The 22,435-nt window shown below is 38.5% G+C and overlaps 1 protein-coding gene across 1 annotated transcript in view; it reads left to right on the forward strand.

The window, feature by feature from the left end:
• The first annotated feature begins 2,628 nt into the window (after positions 1 to 2,628).
• Positions 2,629 to 22,435, forward strand: part of LOC140228826 (protein farnesyltransferase subunit beta-like) — a 30,183-nt gene continuing 10,376 nt past the window's right edge. The window contains exons 1-8 of the mRNA XM_072309102.1: positions 2,629 to 2,742; positions 4,529 to 4,608; positions 5,060 to 5,224; positions 6,152 to 6,201; positions 7,403 to 7,499; positions 9,534 to 9,617; positions 20,988 to 21,074; positions 22,242 to 22,371. Coding sequence (XP_072165203.1) covers positions 2,650 to 2,742; positions 4,529 to 4,608; positions 5,060 to 5,224; positions 6,152 to 6,201; positions 7,403 to 7,499; positions 9,534 to 9,617; positions 20,988 to 21,074; positions 22,242 to 22,371 — 786 coding nt within the window. The 5' untranslated portion in view covers positions 2,629 to 2,649. The remainder of the gene's footprint in view (positions 2,743 to 4,528; positions 4,609 to 5,059; positions 5,225 to 6,151; positions 6,202 to 7,402; positions 7,500 to 9,533; positions 9,618 to 20,987; positions 21,075 to 22,241; positions 22,372 to 22,435) is intronic.

Below are 22,435 nucleotides of genomic sequence, written 5' to 3' on the forward strand. Positions count from 1 at the left end.
TCCCAAAGTGGAAAGATGGCTGATATACTGAAAAGAAGTCTTCTTCAGCACAGTCTTGCTATTTCTGTCATTCATGTACCCTTGTCAACGACATGTCTCCAAAGGTCATAATGTTGGTAATAAAATCAGATTGTCTCCATGAAGAGAACAAAAGAGTACAGTGATCGCCTGTATTCTGTCCTGTTGTGGGATATAAAGTACCGTGGGAGAAAACTTCTTGGGTATATACTACAGTAGGAGAAAAGAATACTGTTCTTTACAAATCACTTTGTGTAAGTATGCATGTGTGTGCGTGCATGTGTGTGTGTCTGTGTGTCTGTCTGTGTGTGTGTGTGTGGAGAGAGAGAGAGGGAGAGTGAGGAAAAAGTGGGGCTAACATGGCCAGGTATTCAGGAAGCTGTACTGACAGATTGGCCAGAGATGCAATTGAGCGAGGCAAGTTCAAGAGTGAGAGAGAGAAAAAAAAAAATCTTGAAATTTGTCTCTTCCTGTCGACTACATCACAGCCATCCAAACCCTGCATCCCTTGAATGAGTAACCATGGAGACTGCCTGAGGAGGGTAAAGATTTTGGGTCATATTCATATTCTCTATATTACATACTTCCTTTTAGTGCTGCATCTCCAACTTGTTCTCTGGGTAAGTACCTCATAAAGTATATGACCAATATACGTACATATGTATCTGTTTATTTTTCCCTCTCATATAATTATGTACCTATTTATTATATATATATATATATATATATATATATATATATATATATATATATATATATATATATATATATATATATATATACATAATATATATATATAATATATTTATATTTGAGAGAGAGCAAGAAGGCAGGATTATATAGCAAAATAGAAAGTTATATTCCTTTTATAGTGAATAAGAGAATGACCCCGAAAGCCTCCCATATTGTATGGATGACCAAAATTGAGGATTAGATGTATTGATTGAACTATACACTCTTGAAAATGAAATCGGTGTTTTAAATGTCACTCCAACATTTTGTTCAATTTAAATTCAACCCCCAAAATGTTGGATTTACCATTGCTGAAATGGTGAATATCATAGAGTTTTTTTTTTTAAATTCAACATTACTTTGAGTGTTTTAACATTTAACAAAAGGATGGAGGAGAGACAACATTTGAAATGCTGATTTACCATTTCTTTTTTTTTAGAATGTAGTGTAACTTGTGCCAAATATGTATGCTTAGATCGAAAACTTATATGATTATGCAAAATTATTGCTGCCAACCAATCAGAATATGAAGCAGCATTGATTTTAACACTCTTCATGACTGATTTAAAAGCTCACTTTCAGATTACAACAGAACTCTGAACCCAATTTTTCATTTGGATATGATATGTAGTCCTACCATAATACTTCTGATGAAGCATGAGCTGTTGATGTATGAAATATGGAGAGTAAAATACAGTTTCAAATTGAGCGATTAAATTACTATATTTACATTTCTCTTTCTTCCACATCAAATGAGGATTTCACATCTTCATGTCCAGAAAGTAGCTTGAAGGTCAGGTAATAAAAGTATATTAATTATACAGCATATATTTCACTTTCATTGCCAGATATACTATTGGATACCATTCTAGTACATTATACGTAAGGGTAGGTTCTTGTGGTGTTATGTATTGGGCCTGTTATAAGTATTAATTTGATCAAGTGCAAGATATGTTCTTAGATTTTTACACCCATGCATTTCTCCATGTAATGGGAAGCTGAAGAACTTTCATCTGAAAGTTTGAAGTATACTTGGCATATATACTTTTTAAACAATTTGTTTTCAGTTCTTTTTTGTTCTTTTTTGGTGGGGGAGCATAACTTAACTATGATATTGTAATAGTATAGGCCCTATTAGATACCACATACTAAAATAATGAGTTTGTCCCATTATTATGTATGTTGAGAAATACATCCTAGAGCAACAGAGTATTCACAGCTTGGAAAAACTTTCAACTCTGAAAACAAAGTAGGGCTTAATCCAAGAGTTTTGTCCATTACTGTTTATTCTCTGGTACAGAGGTTATATGGATGAGATTTCTGTATGAGCTAATCCCCCTTACAGAATTCACACGTGGGCTTGAAACCAAGAGTAGGAAAGGGTCATCATGAGGTGCAAATTGAAAACAAACAAGCTTTGTAAACTCGACAGCTATATACACACTTTGGATGCCAGAATTATGCAGCCCTGGCTCCCTCCCCCTCCCCATTATTTTGTCATCACCATCACTAAATGTTGTCAAGTAATGCCATTTCTGAAATTGTGGTGCTGAGTGAGTTAATTTCCGTACTCCATGGATTCTTAGGCTATAGGGGGCTTGAGAAACCAGAAAGAGTTAACCCAGCTATGGTCGGATGCTGCGGGTCTTGAGTCGCCGGAAGAGCAAACGAGGCAGCGGGGCTAGCTACTCGAATTTTCTTGACGCCTGTTCATACTGCGCTGCCCTGCACTCTGACTGTGCCTATGAGATCGCCTGTGCATGCCTCCGAAGATCCCTACGTACACAGCTTTCGCCAGCTAGCGATACGATCGCGAGAGTTGGAAATCTATCTAGCGCGCCGAGGAGATCGTGGTAAAGTGGTAGGCCTAGCTAGCAGACACCAACACTCAGCAGCAGGATGGCCACGACCAGATGCATCGAAAAAGAGGAATGGCTTGACGGCCAACGATTCCTAGACGATGGGATCGCCACCACCTCATCGGAGCAGCAGGTTTGTAACCCAAAATGTAACGTTTCTGACTGCACTTGGTGGACTGGATATTTTTTTTTTGTCGAGTGCAGAGCCATTGCTATGAATAAAGATTCTGCAGTCCCGTATACTGGGACCTCTGTAGTGCAAGGTATGGTACCAGTGCCAGGTGGGCAATCCAGCAGGGTTTGTTTGTTTTGTTTTGTTTTTTTTTTTTTTTTACTTTTAGGGGGCTGAATTATTTTAGGCTTCTAACTTCAGCACAGCCATACATACGGACGTTACCTCAACCCTGAATCAAGAAGACAGAATTCGAATTAGAATATTGAACTGTTGGTCTACATGCAAATATGAAATAAAGTTTTTACATAACGGTTAGAATCACGCCAGCCAGTATGACAGTCACTGTCATAGACAAAGGGCAACATTCTTATTTGAAATGAGAATGCAATATTCAATCAGTGTTAGAATAGTGGACCCAGTTTGCGGCAGGTTAAGGCCTTTTCAAGGGTATTTAGTAGTATTCTGGTAAAACGAGCAACAGAAATCAAATATTTTTTTTTATTTTATTTTATTATTATTATTTTTTTTTTAATTGGAAGAGGTACCAAAGGCCTCTTGACACTGCATCACAATTTTGTATAGTGGACAATTACCCTAACGTTAGTCATAATAACCAATTTCATGCAGAAAATTTGCAACCACCAAGAGGACCTGGTTTGTGGCAGGGGGGTCCAGTTTGTAGCACCCCACACAAAAAAGACCCCTGATTTCTTCAAACATTAAAATTTTGCAAAAAACAAATATTTTTTGATGGTCCAACTAGTTTTCAGCTTGTTAGAACACTTTATTTGGATTCATTATCTCGATATTACACGATTTCATAGTTTTTCAAGATCGCATGTATTTCATCAATTTCCACCCATTTTGACATGTAAAATAGCGCTATGTGTGTAAATCCCATAGGGGTGCCGCAAACCGGACCCATCCCGACATTTTGGTCACTGTTGCAATCCTCAAAACTGACAAAGGAAATGAATTTTAGAATATTTAACAGAGTTACATGAGGAATCCTTACCATGCCAGGCCTCTTCATAGTAAGATTTTGTATAAAGATACAAACAAGGGATGATTTGACGACACACAAAAAGTTACGTGTTGTAGCAGGCTTACGTCCCACATAAAACATGCTTCACTGAATGATACTTTTGTGACAGGCTGAACACGAAAGTGTAATGTCTTCTCCATAATCCCAGTGAGCTTTACAAAACTTATGCAGTTGTAGTACGTGCATGGTTCCTTAGCATGAGCCCATGTTTTTGAATAAAGAAATTTATACATCAGCATGATACATTTGTATGTCATTGTGATAACTTTTTTGTTTTGAATACAAGCTCTTGAGTACAGTGGACTACCGTTACAAAGTCCTCAGGACCGGCAGATTTCTTTCGTTATATCAACATTTTGTTATAGCCGAACAAATAAACAGTAGTAAAAAAAAAACAAAAACAAAAAACGTAGAGCCAATAATTTTGGGACCTGGATTATTATTTCAGTGTAACCGGAATGTTGTTATAACCTTGTTCATTATAATGGGAATGCACTGTATACATGCTCCTTCTTGAGAAGCCCAGAATAAAGATAAATCAACTGATACACAACAAAAGAGCATGATATCTCTTACCAGAGGATAATTTCTTGAATTATAAACCATGATATAAAGAACAAAATATAAACGTTTACACAATAAGTTAGAAATGTTTTGTTTTTGATTTTGTTTTGTTTTTTATGGTCTCTTTCATTTCAGGAAGATGTTGAAAAGCTTGTGGATGCCAAGTTTGCAATGTTTCGGGCAAAGGTGAAAAGCCTGGCAACTGAAAACAAGGGGTGAGTACTGACCATTCTGATTTCCTGGTGCAATGTTGATTTCATAGTTCACTGTCTAATCTCAGAAAATCCCACAGCCAACCATGAAACCCCACTTTGTGCTTATGAATTGCTGTGATTTGTAATGGGTAGGTTATGGTTTTTGCTTGTTTTATTGTATGATGTATTGTATCTCTATTGTTCCAGAATGGGGGTGGGGGTGGGAGGGGGTGAAGCAAATGTTAGTTTGGTTTTTCTTGGTTTTCACTGAGGTGATGAAAAGTAGTTGATACTTTGTTACTTTGAATAAGACTATCATTCTGTGACTTATGCAAAGAAATGATGGAGAGAGTTTTCAAATCTTTTCGTTCTTTCTAAGATTTTTGATACATACAGAATGATGTAAACAAACAATTTTAATTTTTAACATTTTATAAATGTTTCATTCTCATTCTTTGATCGTACTGTGCAGACCGGTGCTTGAGCGATTCAAACATCTAGCGTACCTCAACAAAGGACTCTGCCACCTTTCGGACTCTTATGAGGTCTTGGATGCCAGCAGGCCATGGCTGTGCTACTGGATACTCCACAGTCTTGAGCTCCTAGGGGAAAAACTCACTGCTGAGCAGTCGTCCAAGTGAGTTCTGCTGCTTCATTCGATGGATGTTATTTGGAAAGAGGGAATGTGGGAAAATCAAGTGGTTTGGCAACTGCTGTGAGCTGCCCAGCCATTTGTTGGTATAAGTTTGATTTATTTAGCTTTTGTGAAATGCTGAAACTACACAATTTACGTCACGTGTAATTCGATGAGCTTGCTCGCACTCTGAGTGCAATGAAGAGTTGTCACCAGTCTCTCAGTATGTTTGATAAGAATATGAGTTGTTACAGCAATTGGACTCATCTCGCATATTTTACACATTAAAGCCCCGAAAATAAATTATACTTTGATGTGGAATCGCATTTTGCATGAAAATATGTGAATACGAGAGTATTCTTTAAAAGCAGTTTGATGGGTACAAGAGTGGCACAGATTTGCTGGGTCAAAATCACTGACGTTCCCTTCACTGAAGAAGGTGGTGAGGGCAAATATATTATTATATCTGTGCCTGTACTCTAATATTTCAACTCCAGGTGCTTTAACAAAGGCCCTCATGGCACTCAGTAAAGATAGATTTTAATTGTCTCACTGGCGACCAACGAGCAGGTCGTCTTTCCCGGACAGTGCTATCCAGCATAAAACATCAATATGCATGGGTGGAGGATTGGGATGGGATTCGATTAGAGAAGGGTGCTGACATTTTCCCCTCACTTAGGCAATAGTTCTTGCTTCCTGAAGTGGAAACCATGGCAATCCTAAGGGAACACAGAGAATGAGTACTGCCAGGTAGAAAGAATTGCTCCTCATATTGCATTGCATCAGGAGCAAATCAATGAAAATTAAGGTTATGCTCTGTACATTTGACTTCTCTTGTTATACAGTAAATAAAATGCCTGATATGCATCATCATTTGTGAAGTACATTCTGATTCATACTGGATCTTTTTGTTTCTTTTGAATTTCCCAGTGTAGCGCAGTTTCTTGGCCAGTGTCAGTGTCCAGATGGAGGATTTGCAGGTAAATGCAAAAACAGTTTGTGTATGCTGAAAGTATCAGAACCTTGCTTGTGTCAGGCCATAAAATCAAAAAGAATTCTTGCTATCTGCTCTAGTCAAATTTAGGACCCATGTATTTCAGGCACTGTATAAGCTGTTATTTTCGCAAATTTCAAAAATCACAGTTGGATTGCGAATTTGACGGCACGCAAAAATATCACCATGTGCTAAGGTAACAGTGCACTTATGAAGACCTCTGTGTCAGTTCGCGAAAATGTCCGTGACCTCATTCGCGAAAATATCTGTATGTGAAAATAACAGTGTATACAGTATTGATTTTGAATCTCGAGTACATGTATATTGCACTGTGATTGTCACTCTGCCCTTTGCGCAAAACAGTTTCTTTCAATGCTGGCAACCATCATTTTTTTTTTCATCACAACTTTGGCCAACCAACCCGTAGTTGACTCTAAGACAACTTTCTAACGTTAGACTGTCCCCCGGTTGAAGAGCATGAGGTATTTGTCTGAACAAGGGATTCTGTCAAATGAAACACAGCGTCATGATCTTGAGCTGCTAGCAATGAAAGCTGCAGCGTGTGCCAGCCTGTTGACACCGTGCAACCGGGAAAGGTTGATGAGAAAGCAATGGTGAGTGTCTGCTGATGACAGCAACATTGTGGAACTGAATTGAAAGTTAATGACATACACCACCAATTTGAAGTGCCCAAGAAGTATCACATGCCAACATATTTGTTACCTCCACCAAGGGAGGAAGTTATGTTTTTATCAGCGTTTGATTTGTTTGTGTGCTAAATAAAAAAAAATAATGAATGAATGTGGATGAAACTTACAGGGAATGTTGAGAATGACACACGATTAAATTCTGGTAACGATCCTTTGAATTTTATGGATTGTATAAAGGATTTTCGATAGTTTGGCAGGTAGGGTCAATGAACTTGGGAGTTCAAGCTGCCCATTTTTAAAGGTTTGCATTGATGATGTAACAGAAAGCTTCTATGTTGGAAAATCGGGCAATTTACGACATGCATGTACATATGGGTGGAAAGCCCTGATCTCTATAGAAGAACAAGATGAGTGGTGGAAATAGCTGCTTGGCAGAGATCTGCGCCCTCAGAGTGCTTCTCTAGTTTTTCATACTGCCGAGTATGGCTGGTACTTGTCGAGATCTTTTAAATTGTTGCTATGATCTTTATGCTGCAGGCGGGCCAGGACAGATTGCCCACCTGGCTCCGACATACGCTGCAGTGCTGGCCCTGAGTACTCTAGGGACGGAGGAGGCCTTCAACATTATCGACAGGTGGGTGTCAGTGATTGGCAGTCAGCCTGACAAAACACTGTGTTTCCCCTCCCCCTCCCCCACATTCCTCATAAAAATCCCATCATACTCTTATTCTTTTTATTGATGCCATGTTGAGCTGGTGTGTTGTGGTTTACTTTGTCAATTCTGCACAAAGGAGTGCTTTTCAGAATGCTGATGATGTTTAAGTAAACACTAGGCAATTTCTAAGGCAAGACATTCAGAGATTTTTTTTAATTTTTTTTTGCCAATAAGTTCAAAAGAACCCTCATACTAGTATATTTTAGACTACAAACCAAGTAAAACTTCACAAGATGCCAAAGCCTGAGTCACTCCGATCAAATTGTCTGACAATAGTTCTTGCCCTCAAATTCAAATGATGTCTTTCCAGGCTGTGTAATGATTCTGTTTAATATCTATATATTGTGTATTACAGATAGCTTGAATAAGTGATGTTTGTTTGTTTTTTCCAAGTGCTTTATGGTTTTCATACCTATGCTGTGTAATGTAATAGATGGCATAAGTGATGACATGAAAAGACTTGTGGAGGTTTTCATTTATATATACATTTAGTGCATAATAGATGGCTTGAATAAGTTACTTTCCAATAGGGCGTTTGGGCATATTTACATTTGGGGTATATGTACACATACAACTTGTTTGCTTGTTTTAAAGAACCTCCACCAAGGAGGTTATTTTTTTGTCTGCATTGATTTGTTTGTTTGTCTGTTTGCAAAATAACTCAAAAAGTTGTGAACGGATTTAGATGAAACTTACAGAAAAAGTTGTGAACGGATTTAGATGAAACTTACAGAAAAAGTTGTCAATAACACAAGGAACAGATGATTGAATTGGTAGTGGTCTGGGTAACTGTCTATATCCATGATAGTAATAAAAAAAAAAAAAATTAGGGACTCTATGGCCAACAAACGAGAGAGTTCAAGCTACACGTATTTGAGGTATGCGTACATGCACTGAGCACATGCTCAAGGCACAGCAGGAAGCTGAGGCAGACCAGGAATAAAGAGATTTTTCTCACCACCCACTCAATAGGGAGCTTTAGATTTTTGCGCCGGGGACATTCAGAGGAAAAAAACATGTTCTGAGCATGCGCAATAATACGCGTCAAGTCGATCTATAGCTTACATCGTCTGAGTTTTTCACTACGTGTTCTGGGCTATTTTTACGTCTGCTCGATTCACGATGTAGAGAGCCACTTCTTGCACTGATCATATGGGGGCGCCATTTTATTTTTTATAAGTTGCGTCTCAGCGTAATCTAAAGCTACTTTTCAGAACGACGCAGGGAGAGAGGAGAAGTTCCAACGCAAGCGTCGTCTCAAACGTCCGTGCTGCAAATCTAAAGCTCCCTATTATTAGCTCGATGAGATAGGCTCTTCTCTATCATTGGAAAATAAGGCCATTGTCATCTAATGTATATGGTTGGAAATGATTTGCTTGGTGGAGATCTGTGCTCAGTGTGAATACAGACAGGATGCTGTAGCTATGCTTGAACTGAGACTACCATTTTCCAAGGCATATGAAAAAGTACTGATGTATTTTCCCATTGCTGTTTTTATACATAGCAAGCAATTGATGTTTAAATGGATGGTATAGTATTGGTAGAGATGAGGATTGGGCTTTTAAAACTTTTTGGGAGATACCAAGAAACCTCTTATGAAATAGTACAGAGCATACCATTCTAAGAGGAATTCAAAGTTTATTCGATGAAAATTGGTTTTGGAATGGCTGAGACATCAAAAAACGAAGTAAAACAGAGAGATCACATGAAAAGGTCGGTCCCACCTTTTTATTAGGATCGCTCTGTTTTGGATATCTCGGCCATTTCAAAACCATTTTTCATCAAACGTTGAATTCCTCTTGGAATTACATGCTCTTTCACATTTCATAAGAGGTTTCTCATTATCTCACCCAAAAATGTTGGAAACCTGAAGATAGGTCTCAACCAAAACTATAAGATCCCTTTAAGCATGTGAATTCACCTTGCCTTGTTATTACATGTCTGCTTCAATAGACCAAAATTACAGTCCTACCTGCTGAGGATGAGAACACCAGAGGGCGCTTTTCTCATGCACACATCTGGGGAAGTTGATGTAAGGTAAGAAGTCATGAAAGCTGCAGTTCATACTGGCATGAGTTATGGTGAAGCTGTCAATGCTATTTCCCTTTCCTCCATTTTAAAAAAAAAAAAAAAATCTCCCTAGACTGAGCATAAATTGCGTATTTCCGTGTTACTAATATGATTAACAAAAAACTTTGCCCGGAAACATGCAAGTTATGCACAGTGTAGGGAAAAGTGCATTCCAATGTTTTTTTTCGTTAATCATAGTAGTACATTGTTCTCTGCCAGTGATTGACGGATGATGTCACAGGCAGAATCTTGGTTTGGAAGGTTTTTATGTGGGCATATCCAAGTACCGGTAATCTGAAGAAAGTTATTAAGAAAATTATTATAAAAGGTACAGCACATGTTTATTAGTTATTCTTTTCGCCACATAAGTGATGATCAGGGTATTTTGAATCAGTTGCATAGTCCCTTAAAGTTTTGAGTGTCCTCTTCACTCTGCAGAGGGGACATTGTGACTGCAGTACACTCAAGCAGAGCAGACTGTAATTACCCTTTATGCTAGCTTTGCAATATAGCTACAAGATTTGGTATTTATAGTATCAAAGTAGAGAAAGGTGCGTATGAAGCTGACAGGATGGCATATAATGATTTTTGTCTCACATACAACAAACCATATACTGAACATATGATTCTCACAGATGAGTATTGGTACATTTTTAAAGATGGAATGGAATTGCTATGCTGAACTTCTTCATCGAGCAATATTGTAAATGCGGTTTTACACAAAGACAAAATGACACAATAGAATTTGATTTTTGTAGTTTATTGTCTCTATGCTTGTAAAATTTACAATATTTCAGTCGTATCATATGAGGGGCGGATCCAGGAATTCTGTAAAAGGGGAGACGCCTTTACAAAATTAAAGGGGGGCGCACGCGCCCTCCCCCATTTTTTTCTTTTTATTTCTTTTGTTTAAAAAAAAATAAAGAGGGGGCGCGCGCCCGGTGCGTCCCCCACTGTATGATGTGTAAGCACATTCATTGGGTTTCATCTGTAATATTTGGTTAAAGGGATAGTACAGTTTTGGTGGAGATGAAAATTGGGTTTTTAACTTTTTGCGAGATACCAAGAAAACACTTATGATGTAGTACAGAACATACCATTTTAAGAGGAATTCAAAGTTTATTTGACGAAAATCGGGTTTGGAATGACTGAAACATCAAAAAACAAAGTAAAACAAAGCGATCGTAATAAAGTGTGGGTCCCACACTTTATTAGAATCGCTCTTTTTTGATATCTCAGCCATTTCAAAACCAATTTTCATCAAATAAACATTGAATTCCTCATAGAAGTACATGCTCTTTCACATTTTATAAGAGGTTTCTCACTATCTCACCAAAAATGTTAGAAACCTGAAATTAGGTCTCAACCATAACTGCACAATCCCTTTAAAGGTGTACATGTATGAAAGACTTTTATTTACTAATTGAAATCAAATTGATTGTCTGTCACCAAAAAAAAAATAAAAAAATGGCAATATGTTTTATTTTTGGTCATCATTTCGTCTGTCCTTTTTCTGTAAGAAAGTTCATTTCCTTATATTATATTGAGACACCTTGATTTTTTTCTTCTTTTTTTTTCTTGGCCAGACTTTGACATACTTTGAACAGATTCATTCATGATAAACTGCATATTTCACATTTGACCTGCTTTTAACTTCTTTTGTGTTTATCTGAATGCCTTTCTCAAAAATGTGTCCAATCATGGAAAAGGCTTGATCATTTGTGGCCTTTGGTCACAAAGTTGGGACTCTTGGAGAAAGAAATTGGGATGGATTTTCCCCACTCTATTGAAAAGCATCTTCATATGAAGGAGTGTTCAAAGGTGTTGAAGTGTATCTCATAGACATTTAGAAAACATTTCATACAAGTGTTATTGAATGTGTGATTCTCTCATGAATGAAATTTTAGAATGGAAGGAAACATTTGAGTATTTATAAATCATTTACCTTGGCTGACAAGGCCTTATAAATGTGATATAATCTGTTGTCAAGTCACATTTTATGAGCAAAATACACCATGCATTTTCCTACCTTGGGCTTGACTCTGAAACACAAGATGTGCTCTAAGATTTAGATCCCATGTTAAAAGTGATTTGTACCTTGTGGAAAAAGTACTTTAAATATTGACCATTATTATCTCAAATACAGTGATTTTTCTCAACAAAGAATTTTGAATCATAGAGTGAAACCTGCTTGAAATTATGTGCATGTGCTTCACAATTGGTAATTATGATAAATGCATTTGCTACTTTGGGACAGAATGGAAATTTTATCTCCGCATGGCACAGCGGATTACATCATTACAGTCCAATGGCAGTTTTGATGACAAAGAAATTGTGTTGGAAAAAAGTGCTAAATTTTTATACAGTGGTTGCCTAAAACTTCCTGCCATGATGTGGATTGTGTGGACAATATCATTGGCAATATGCCACAGAAACCTGTGTGTGCAAAGAAAGAGTGACCATCATAAATGTGGAAGAATGAAATTGGACAGTAAGTTTTCCTTTACATGGAAGGAATAATTTATGAAGTTCACCTTTTCCAAGTAGATATGGGGTTTGCAGCCATGTCCTCATCAAGACTTCTTAACATGATATCTGACATTTGGTTGTTTTTTTTTCTTTCAAATAATCATATGGGATGAGCAAAGTTTCACCATGAAAGAAACAACAGCAAAATACCCACATTCTTCTCATGGTACCCACAAAGTACAATTGAATGTTGGCCCTGACGAGTATTTGCATATTCATCCTTACTTTAAAGCTGACAGGATTGCAGCCAGTTAGTGACAATGTATAATCTACAAGTGTGTTACACATTATAGACAGACTAGCTGTGTGGTACTGTAGTGGCAAACATTTGATTGTGATTAGTGATAAAGCTGATATTCGATTTCCAATCAATATTTGGCTCTCCATCAAACAGTAGCATGCTGAAAGGAAAGGAAGTGAAGTAAGATATCAGTGCAAACTTCTGTCAAATCAGATAACATACCATATGATAAGTTTGGCCATTTACATTTCAGTGAGCGTACAATGCAACTTCATATTGCCACTTACAAACAATCATTGTATCATGATGTTGATTGTGTAAAGCTTTTTCTGCCTCTGTTTTTAGATCTGAAAGATTGGCAGTCTTACCTGTCCTTACCTACATGTATCTGTGAAGACAGTTCATTCCTTTGTACAAATATTGTCTCATTTGTATAGATTTTATTCTAACAATTTCCTTTCCATGATAAATCTTCTGTCATCAAGTACATGAGTGATCATTATGTGCAGATCATAAATGTTTTCAATATATTGTAATATCAAGTACTTCAAGTTCGAAAGGAACAAGCTAACAGGCATTGAAGAGATCGATTTTGATGTTAGTCAGTCATGTTGTAGTACAATTTGTTCTGTTTTCACCACTTTCACGGCTGGTGGTGCCTTTGGTGTCTCAATCCTCAGCATCACTGTCACATTCCATGCCGTTGTCTCCTCCATCTTGATCATTATCATTATCATCATCATCATCGCTGGATTTTTCTGTCTTGTCATCAGCATTGTCATTATCATCATCATCATCGCTGGAGTTTTCTGTCTTGTCATCAGCATTGTCATTATCATCATCATTTCCACTTTGCCCCTTTCCTTCATCCATGCTTTCTCTTTCTGCAGTTCTTGTTTGATTTTTTTCATCATTTGTGACCCCAAGATTTGCCTGTGCTGGGTTTACTTCATTTACCCCGTCATCACTTTCATGGCCGTCGGCACTGTCTTCTCCATAATCACTTATCCGTACAAACATTTCATCATCATCATCATCTTCATCATCATCCTTGCCAATGCCATTGTCATGAGTGGTACTCTTATCATCATCTTCACTTTGATTATTATAATCTTCATCATCCCCATCACTAACTTCATCATTACCATCTTCATCCTCTTCTCCATAGTCACTAATTCTCACAAACATTTCATCATCATCGTCATCACTATCACCATCACCATCATTGTCATCAGCATCATCATCATCACTGTTACTTTCATTATCTCCATCGTCTTCCCCTGAAATGCTGTCAGCACCCTCACTTTCGATATGGACATCAGCAATGTCATTATCCTCGTCATCGTCATTATCATCATCAAGGTCATCATTCTCATCATCACCATCATTACCATGGAAATCCTCATCATCATCACTGTTCTCTCCGAAAAATTTGATATCAGGGGAGCTTTTAGTGCTATGAGAATTTGTAGAACCTCTGCCAGTTGAATGAGAAGACTTCATTGCAACCGACATATTATCTCTAATTCCAATTGATGATTCATCGTCATCGTCAGTCTGATTGGCTGAGATATCGGTACTGAGCTCTGCCTCCTCCTCCGTGTCTGCGTCACTGCTATCATCTTCACTGTCGTCATCTTGGATGCTGCTGGTGATGTCCTCCTCAGCGCCATCAGATCTTTTCTGGAGATGTTTGGAGACGTTTTTGTCTTTTTTGACTCCCACCTTGCGACCTTGCTGACTCTTCCTTCTTTGCAGTCTTTTCGCCTTTGATTTCTGCTTTGATGTCCTGGCTATGCCTGCCAAAGATGTGCTCGTTTTGCCGGCTGGAGAAGTTCGGACTTGAGGAAGGGTTGGCTCATCCAAACCTCTACTTATCGGTGGAAGAATGAAGTTGGCGGGCAGATCACTTCTAGGGGCCTTGTTCTTGAGGATAAGTGGCAGTGGAGTTTTGCAGAGTTCGTCCAACATGAGAGGCTTGTCCAGCATACCCAGCAAACTGTTTGCCCTCTCTCTACGCCTCAGTCTCTTTCGCCCTGTGGAAGAGATGCATGAGAGTCAGTCATGGTTCCCCTGAATTCTTGATCAAGGATGTCAAAATTGAAAGACTTCTGCGTATATTAGTCACAATTGTCCTAAATTTCTTCACAAAGGATATCAAAATGACCACAGTTGTGGATTGATAGCTAGAAGTTGATGTCATGGTGTATAAGTGTTTGCATTTTGTTTTCATCAGGAAGCCCACAAATGCTTTGTTTACATTTGAAGCATATTGAAAACCCCACTTTATAGTGAATGGATCATGCTTTGGACTCTTAAAAGGGCAATCCTAATTTTGAATTTTGTCGAGCATGAACATCCTTATACAGAACATTTCACTGTTATTGTCTTTCTTCACTGAGTTGTAAAGATTGGGTAGTGCTGACAAAAAAAAAAGTTAGTTCAGGACCTTCATGAATAGCATTGTACTTTATATACTCAATCATTTTAGTATTTTAGCAATGCATGTGTATATTTCTTCAAAAATAATGCCACGGGTAAATACAATTTCTTTCATACCTCATATTTCAAAATTATGTATCATACTTGAAATGTTGACTTTGCTTCAGCAGATGCTTCATTATTGTATCAAGATTAAGCTAGGCAGAGCAAATGAAAAGTTACCTTTTTGTGAAGTTTGAGTCCCTTTCATTGGATTTGTGTCCTCCACTTGTCCTAACCTCAAGGGCTGATTGTTTAGCATGTGCAGATTCTGAATTGTAGGAGAGTCCTTTGATGGATGCTGCTTTGGAAGAGCTTTGGTAGTCATGTGATCCCAGACAAACAATGGTCTCACTCTCTTGGCTGACTTCCTCCTCTGCTGTCTCGTCATCGTTGGGCCACACCCCAAAAATGAGTGTTCACCATTTTGTGAGTGTGTTTTTGAGTGTCGGTTGCCGACAGCAATGGTTGATCGCTGAGAGGGCAGTATGGGGAGGGATTGGGTCCTCGCTTGGCTCTGGCTGGACAGTCCCCAGGCTGGGACCCGGGAGTGCTGATGTGTCCTCTTTCCTCCTCCGTGGTTCCAGCATTGATGAGCCATTTTCTTAATCTCGGAGGCCTTGACCGTGAGGGCGCCATCCTTATCATTGAGTGGAGGAAGGGAGCTGCAAGCCTTCATTGCTGGCTGTCATGTACAAAATTTGTAGGCCTCTCAATGCAGCACAAGGTATTATGGGCAGTTACATGGGGCGCAATTTCCTTTGCACCCTTACATTCTCGAAGGATGTCACAGTCAAAATGTCAGGCAGCGGTATCCATAGTGGAATCTGTTAGAAAAGAATGCATACATTTGGAATTTTGTCAATATGAAGAGCATTGCTCACCTTAATAGCTCTTTGTCATTTGATTTACATCCAATAAAATCACTTCAAATAGAGACTATCAGAATTTATTCATTTTCCTTTGATGTGATTGGGTTAATCACTTCAGATGTAGTATATTATGCTACGAGATGTTACTTCTTGCAGGATGTTGTCTTGAATAGAGGCATAAATGCAAAAGCAAAAGATATCAATTAGAAATTTCAGAGAAGAATTAGACAAAGCACTTGAGAAGCTTTGACCAGTTGATTTATCAAAATTGAATAATATAATGTGACCTCCCATGGGTTTGTAAAGATATCACACTTTGAGAATGTAATCTCTCGTGTCTACACCTGGCAGTTAATTATTGCTTTGTGTGTATAGGAATTGATGAATTGTTTTTGATCTTTTCTTCTTCTTTTTAGGGAGGGATTTATGAAGGAAATTTGCTTCCTCTATCTTTGTTGATTTGAAGTGGCAAAATCAACAAAACTATAGATCAGTTGGCTATCAAGTGAACACAGAATCCTTAGTGACGCATCCAGTACAACACAACAAATATCACTGTCATATGGCCGTGGCTTCCCTTGTTTCTAATCATCGTAGCATGTAATGTTGTCCATTACTTTGTTGCTAATTGATTCAATTTTACTCAAATTATTATTTGATTTCTTTGTCCCATTTCATTGCTTACATGAGAAAGAAACTTAATCAAAATAGTATCGACACCATATATTTGGCAGGTTTTTAAAAATTATTATTATTTATTTTTTTTTTGCGAATTTAACCACTCACAAAATTGTTAGGAAGTCCCGATTGGTGAAAAATAAGCCTCGCCAAATACATGGCATACATGTGTACAATACTGTATATTCACTTTCAGGAGAGTTATCTTTTGATAATACTGTAAAAGTGGAAATTTTCACGGTGTTGAAATTTTTTGCGCATTTCGCGCCACCAGAAGCTAGTGCGAAATTAAACCTACACGAATATTTTTTTTTTGCTTGTCATATGTTCCAGTTGTTGATGTCTTGATTCCGCAGAATTAAGAACGAAAAACTCTTCTTAACCGGCCGAGCGCGAAAAATTAGTTGCGCAAAAATGTCCACTTTTACAGTGTTACACCATATGTCTTAATCTTGAAAGTGCACTGTTAATACCTTTTGCAATAATCACTCATAATGTTAATAGGTTGTTTGTCGGGATTTTTACCAAGACTGTGGAAATGTTCAGAGATCAGGAAAAGGTACTCACCTGTGTGATTTATCTCTCACAGCTCTACAGATTGGGAGTCTTTGGGCTACATGTCGTTTCACAATTTCCTACAGAGTGAAGTTAGCTGTGCATCAGTCATCATCAGATACTGTAGCATTCCAAAACTTTGTCTCTTACAAGCTCACCAAAGCTACACCACTAGAACTTGGGGTTGATGCAGAAAGGTTATGTGCACCTCTCACTGGTGGTTTGCAACTCTGCGACCAAAGAGAGGTGGAATACTGATGATGATTTCTGTTTGGCTTAGGAGTATCGGAAGCAAACAGATACAAATTTCCACTGCAGATGGTACATGCCACTTTACTGGCCGGCTTGCCCGTAGCTTTGGTGCTCTGATGTGTGGAAGTCATGGGAATTTGTGATGATGATGCAGTCGAACTCTTCTCTCGTTGATTTATGCTGAATCTCATGTCAGGCGTGGAGTATGTCCAGATTGTTTTGCACAACAATCATTGATTGTGTGAGGAACTCCTCGTGAATGGAGCAGCGTGCTCCCCCACGGATCGGCCGAGACCTCCCGCAGTACGAATGCCGTCCCATTCATAGCTCCCCTAATCACCCATGCCTGGAACCGAGTCTATGCCCTGCTCACCGAGGGACTTACGGTAACTATGGGAGGTGTTCACACAGGTGCTCTGTCATGCCCATCATTGGCTGATAATGGTTTGCCTCTTTGCACCTGTGTTCGCACTGACAAAAGAAGAGATAATTTAGGGCAGCTCCTTGATAAGTGAATAAGTGGTCAGGTTCTTGAATCAGGTCAGGGTGTTTTATTATTTGCTTTATAGCAGTTGCAATTATTTTGAGTGGTAATTGTTCGAAGTATCCTTTTAAAGTATCAATGCCAGAGTAGAAAAGGTCAATTGTCGTCATTTTTGTTTCTTTGATGGCTTAACCCATTTAGGACAAGTCCCGAAGTTTACTAGGGCAAGTGTCTATGGGAAATGCATGGTTTTAGCAAAATCAGTCCATCCTCAACATGTTAATAGTTCTTGCTTTGCAGAGCTGAGGAGGGAAGTACTATATTCTGACAGGTGATTTGGCACTGATGTCTTTTGTGCAGAGAAGAGCTTTAGTGCCAGAGGGAATCCGGCAAGGATCAGTGCCCCAGTGCAAACACAACTGGCCATACTGGCAGTTCCCGCTTGAGAATTTATATAGAACGGCACAATGGATATAAAGTTTCTCCCCACGGGGAAGTGAGTTTGAAAAGCACCCACGATCGGGAGACAAGGGGGAATACAAATGACAAAAACAACAAAGCCTAGTGTTTGCAGGTTCTGCTCCGCTTCTCCCGTCTGGTTTGAAGGATGATGTGATAAAATTAGGATGGGGTGGGAAGGAGTAGGGTGGGGCTTGGTGGAGGGGAAGCACAATTTTGGTGGGGGGGAGGGGGGTCAGTTGTATGTATCTTTACCCCAAGACAGAAAAGGATCTATGGGGCGTTGTTTACAGATTGAATGGCTTCACGGCTCACGTTGCCTAGCATCAATGTTGTTGTAAATATTTTTTCATATCCATTCACACGCTCTTCGCATGTTTCAATGAACTTGAATGAGCACAGACTTTAGGTATTGTGGCCAATAGCGGTCATTGGTTAGGTAAACTTCCAGAAGCATGCACTCGCCCAACGGAAATTATTTGTAACATTTCATGGTGCTTAATGGATGGACGATAAGAGGTGGGAGACTGTCAAATTTTATGCAGTTTAATCTTGCAGCAGTTGTAAAATGTTCTTTGCATGGCGCTGTCAACATCTTGCCATATTGTACCAGTAAACAGTTGGGTTCTATAGAGGAGGTTGTTGTGGAGGAAATGATATAATGACTGAATATTTGCTGGTTTACCCCTTCATTTTTCACTCCTTAATCAGTTTTACAGTAGTTAACATGAGAGTGTGTCTATCAAAAAGCTTCTTCATCAGTTTTTCTTCTCCTCCCCCCAACAATGGTAAACTGAGATTCAGATGAACAGTCCATTACAGTCCCCTGAACTGTGACTCCTTAGCAGGGCTTTTCAGCTGGCAAGCAAGTTGACATGGTCGGCTGCTTGAACTCAGAAATTTTCTATGGCTTGCCCAGTTGCTCTGATCCGGCAAAATCTTGTCTGCTTTGCGGCTTAGGACGAGATCTATGCCCTCCTTGGAGAAGTGGACAAATCTGTCTCTTATTTCTATTTAGTACCTGTTGCTAATTTGCCATGATGATAATAGTAGGGATAACAGAAAGATGAGAGAGAGTGTGCCCATTCGTTGAAAAGCGCAAAACTCTAGTAGTGCGGCATAATTGGGATTCGCAATGAATGGTAGTATGCAGAGTAGAAGTTGTATAGGTAACGGAGTACCCATGGCTGCTGACCTTGTAAAATCGCTCGCATCTTGTGCAGGGATTAACTCAAAAAGTCCTTCGACTATCAATTTCAAACTTATACCATATATGTATCATGTCCTAAGGATGTGATTTCATTTCTTCAAGACCTTTATCTTTTTGGTACAAATGACATGTACATTTTGACCAGAACAGTATCACTCATCATCTTATCAACAATGTTCCAATAAATATTCTCAGTAGGTGATCCGAGTATCCTCTCGGATCACCTTCTGTATCTGTACTGATTCTTTCTTTCTTTAATCTTCTTCTTCTTTATTTCTTTCTCTTCAAATCTTGTGCAGAGTTTAACTCAAAAAGTCCTTTGACTATCAATTTCAAACTTATACCATATAAGTATCATGTCCTAAGGACGACAGATCTATTGTATCATTGTGATCAGTCGACCATGACGTCAGTATGACGTCATTATCTCAAATCACCTTCACAATCAATGGAATTTCTCAATGAAATTTACATATCATATACCTCAAGCCAAGCTCTATTCATTCATCTCATAAAATTTCATCATGTTCATAGTAAAGGAGCGTGTACGTGCGCGTTGAAATTTAAACGTGCTCCAATCGAGCTCAAAATTGTTTTGCACACGTTACAGATCATTTGGAGCATGTTATTAAAAATCGACGGACACGTAAGGGTGCGCGGAAGAATGCCCGCGCAGCTCATACGCCATAGAAATTTCCTGTTTTTTTTTTTACATGGATCGGATGTCTAAAATGTCAAGGAATAATTCTACCAAGTTTCAAGTCAATCAGAGTCAATATGACTCCATACGGGCCCGTCAAAGTTGAAATTCCGCACCCGCGTCAGTGGCGATATACAGTGCAAATATGAGAAAAACTGCCAATTTTAAATCTGATTTTACTCGTCAGGATGGACGGTGACCCCCCCCCATTTTCTTTACATATTCTGAATTATTTGCTTCTGCAGTCATAGTCATACACAATTGCCCTACCCGTAATCAAACTTTATAGCGTGTAGAAAATATTGATAATGCAGCTTTACACAATGATAATATCTAGAGCTCTATAAAGCGATGTTATTCTTGAAAACCGGAATCCAGCGTGATGAATTGACTGTCACATTCCATGAATTAGTTTTCATAAGTTTAAAGGGACATTTGAGGTTTTGTGGGTATCAAAATAAATGCAAATTACGGAAAGAGCAAATCATATTTTGTGATGTGAAGTTGCGATGATACATACATTGTAGTTACAAAACCACATTTGTATAGGTACACATTGAATGTTAGATTTTGTTGCATTGATGAAAATAGCTGGAATTACTAAGTTAAATAAGCAGATGCCTTGTTTATGTTTTTTTTTCTTTCGACTTTTTTTTTTGCTGCTCTTTGTTGAAGGGGAGAAACCTCATGGAGCAGGTAATGTTATCTTTTATCCTATAATACTTCCCACAAAGATGCATTTTTGAAAGGGAGAAAATGTTTGTAGATGAGGTAGTATCATCTGTCATTTTATTCCTACAGAGGTACATTCTTTAAAGGGAAAATTATTCTTAGAAGAGGTAATGTTTATCTGTCATCCCATATGACTTCCTACAGAGGTGCATACTGTGCAGCAGTTTCAGCCATTCTGACAAACGTTGCCACACCAGACATGTTTGACGGGACTGCAGAGTGGATCGTCGGGTAGGTGATGAAATTTTTCAGTCCAGTTTTCTTCTTCCATCCTTGGTTTTGAATTTAAAAAAAAAAAAAATCTGAAAGTGTTCAGTAGCCTTGGTTTTGAATTTAAAAAAAGAAAAATCTGAAAGTGTTCAGTAGCCTTGGTTTTGAATTTAAAAAAAGAAAAATCTGAAAGTGTTCAGTAGCCTTGGTTTTGAATTTAAAAAAAGAAAAATCTGAAAGTGTTCAGTAGCCTTGGTTTTGAATTTAAAAAAAGAAAAATCTGAAAGTGTTCATTAGCCTTGGTTTTGAATTTAAAAAAAGAAATATCTGAAAGTGTTCAGTAACTTATCGGAAAAGCTCAGTTATGACAAGACAAGAATACTATGAAGATGAGATATCTCCCTCCTAGATGTCCATAGGGCATTATTTCTAAATTATAATGACAGTGTGCATGAGAGTGCAGAAAGAACACAAATCACTAAAACATGATATTTTAAACTGAGGAAAGAAAAAAAAAAAACACTCTCATAGTGCTGTGCTCCACACAGTCACTTCCATGTACACTGTAGCTACTCTCAGCACACTGGTTTTCAGGAAATACAATATGTATGATGACTGTGATATGATTGGTCTCAAGAGAGCTATTGCATAGACCTGTCAACCTTGAGACCCACTAAAAATGTATATCAAAATGTTTGCAGCAATACTTTCAAGGAAAAGTTGTCTCCAACTTCACTGTACATGTACTTCTCAGCAGTCATCCAACAAGTCTCGTGATATGGATAATCATTTGCAAGTGGTCATTGTGCTGTAAATGATTGTACATTCAGGCTTTATGCATTGTTGTACGTCAGAGATTTGACCTGAAAACCTTAAAACTCATCCCAAGGTTTTCACTGCCATAACTAATGCATGCAAACTGGATCTCATTGGTCAAAGTTTTTATAGTCAGAATAGATAAATGAAGGAGTTCTATATTATGCCTTTAGGGGAAAATGTTTTCAGATAGATTTGAATCTATCAGTCATCTGGCCTACAGGACTGTTGAACATTTGGATGTCAATTCCGATGAACAAAATGGCTATTCAAAGATTATGGTGCTAAGACTGCCACCAGAAAGTGAACAGAGGTTTTAATGCATGGAACGAGAAGAGAAGTAAGCAGGAAGATCTCTTTCTTGACTCTCAGCTGCCAGACATACGAAGGAGGCTTTGCTGGGCAGCCAGGGATGGAGGCTCACGGGGGATACACGTTTTGCAGTGTGGCTGCCCTGGTTCTACTAGGACACGAAAGGCTATGTGATGTACAGGCACTACTGGTGAGCAGAGGAGGAAGATGGGAGAGATTGCGTGGTGGTGTTGGGTCTTGTTGGTGATTTTGCA

The sequence above is a fragment of the Diadema setosum genome, chromosome 1 (assembly GCF_964275005.1).
Source record: "Diadema setosum chromosome 1, eeDiaSeto1, whole genome shotgun sequence".
Classification (NCBI taxonomy): Eukaryota; Metazoa; Echinodermata; class Echinoidea; order Diadematoida; family Diadematidae; genus Diadema; species Diadema setosum.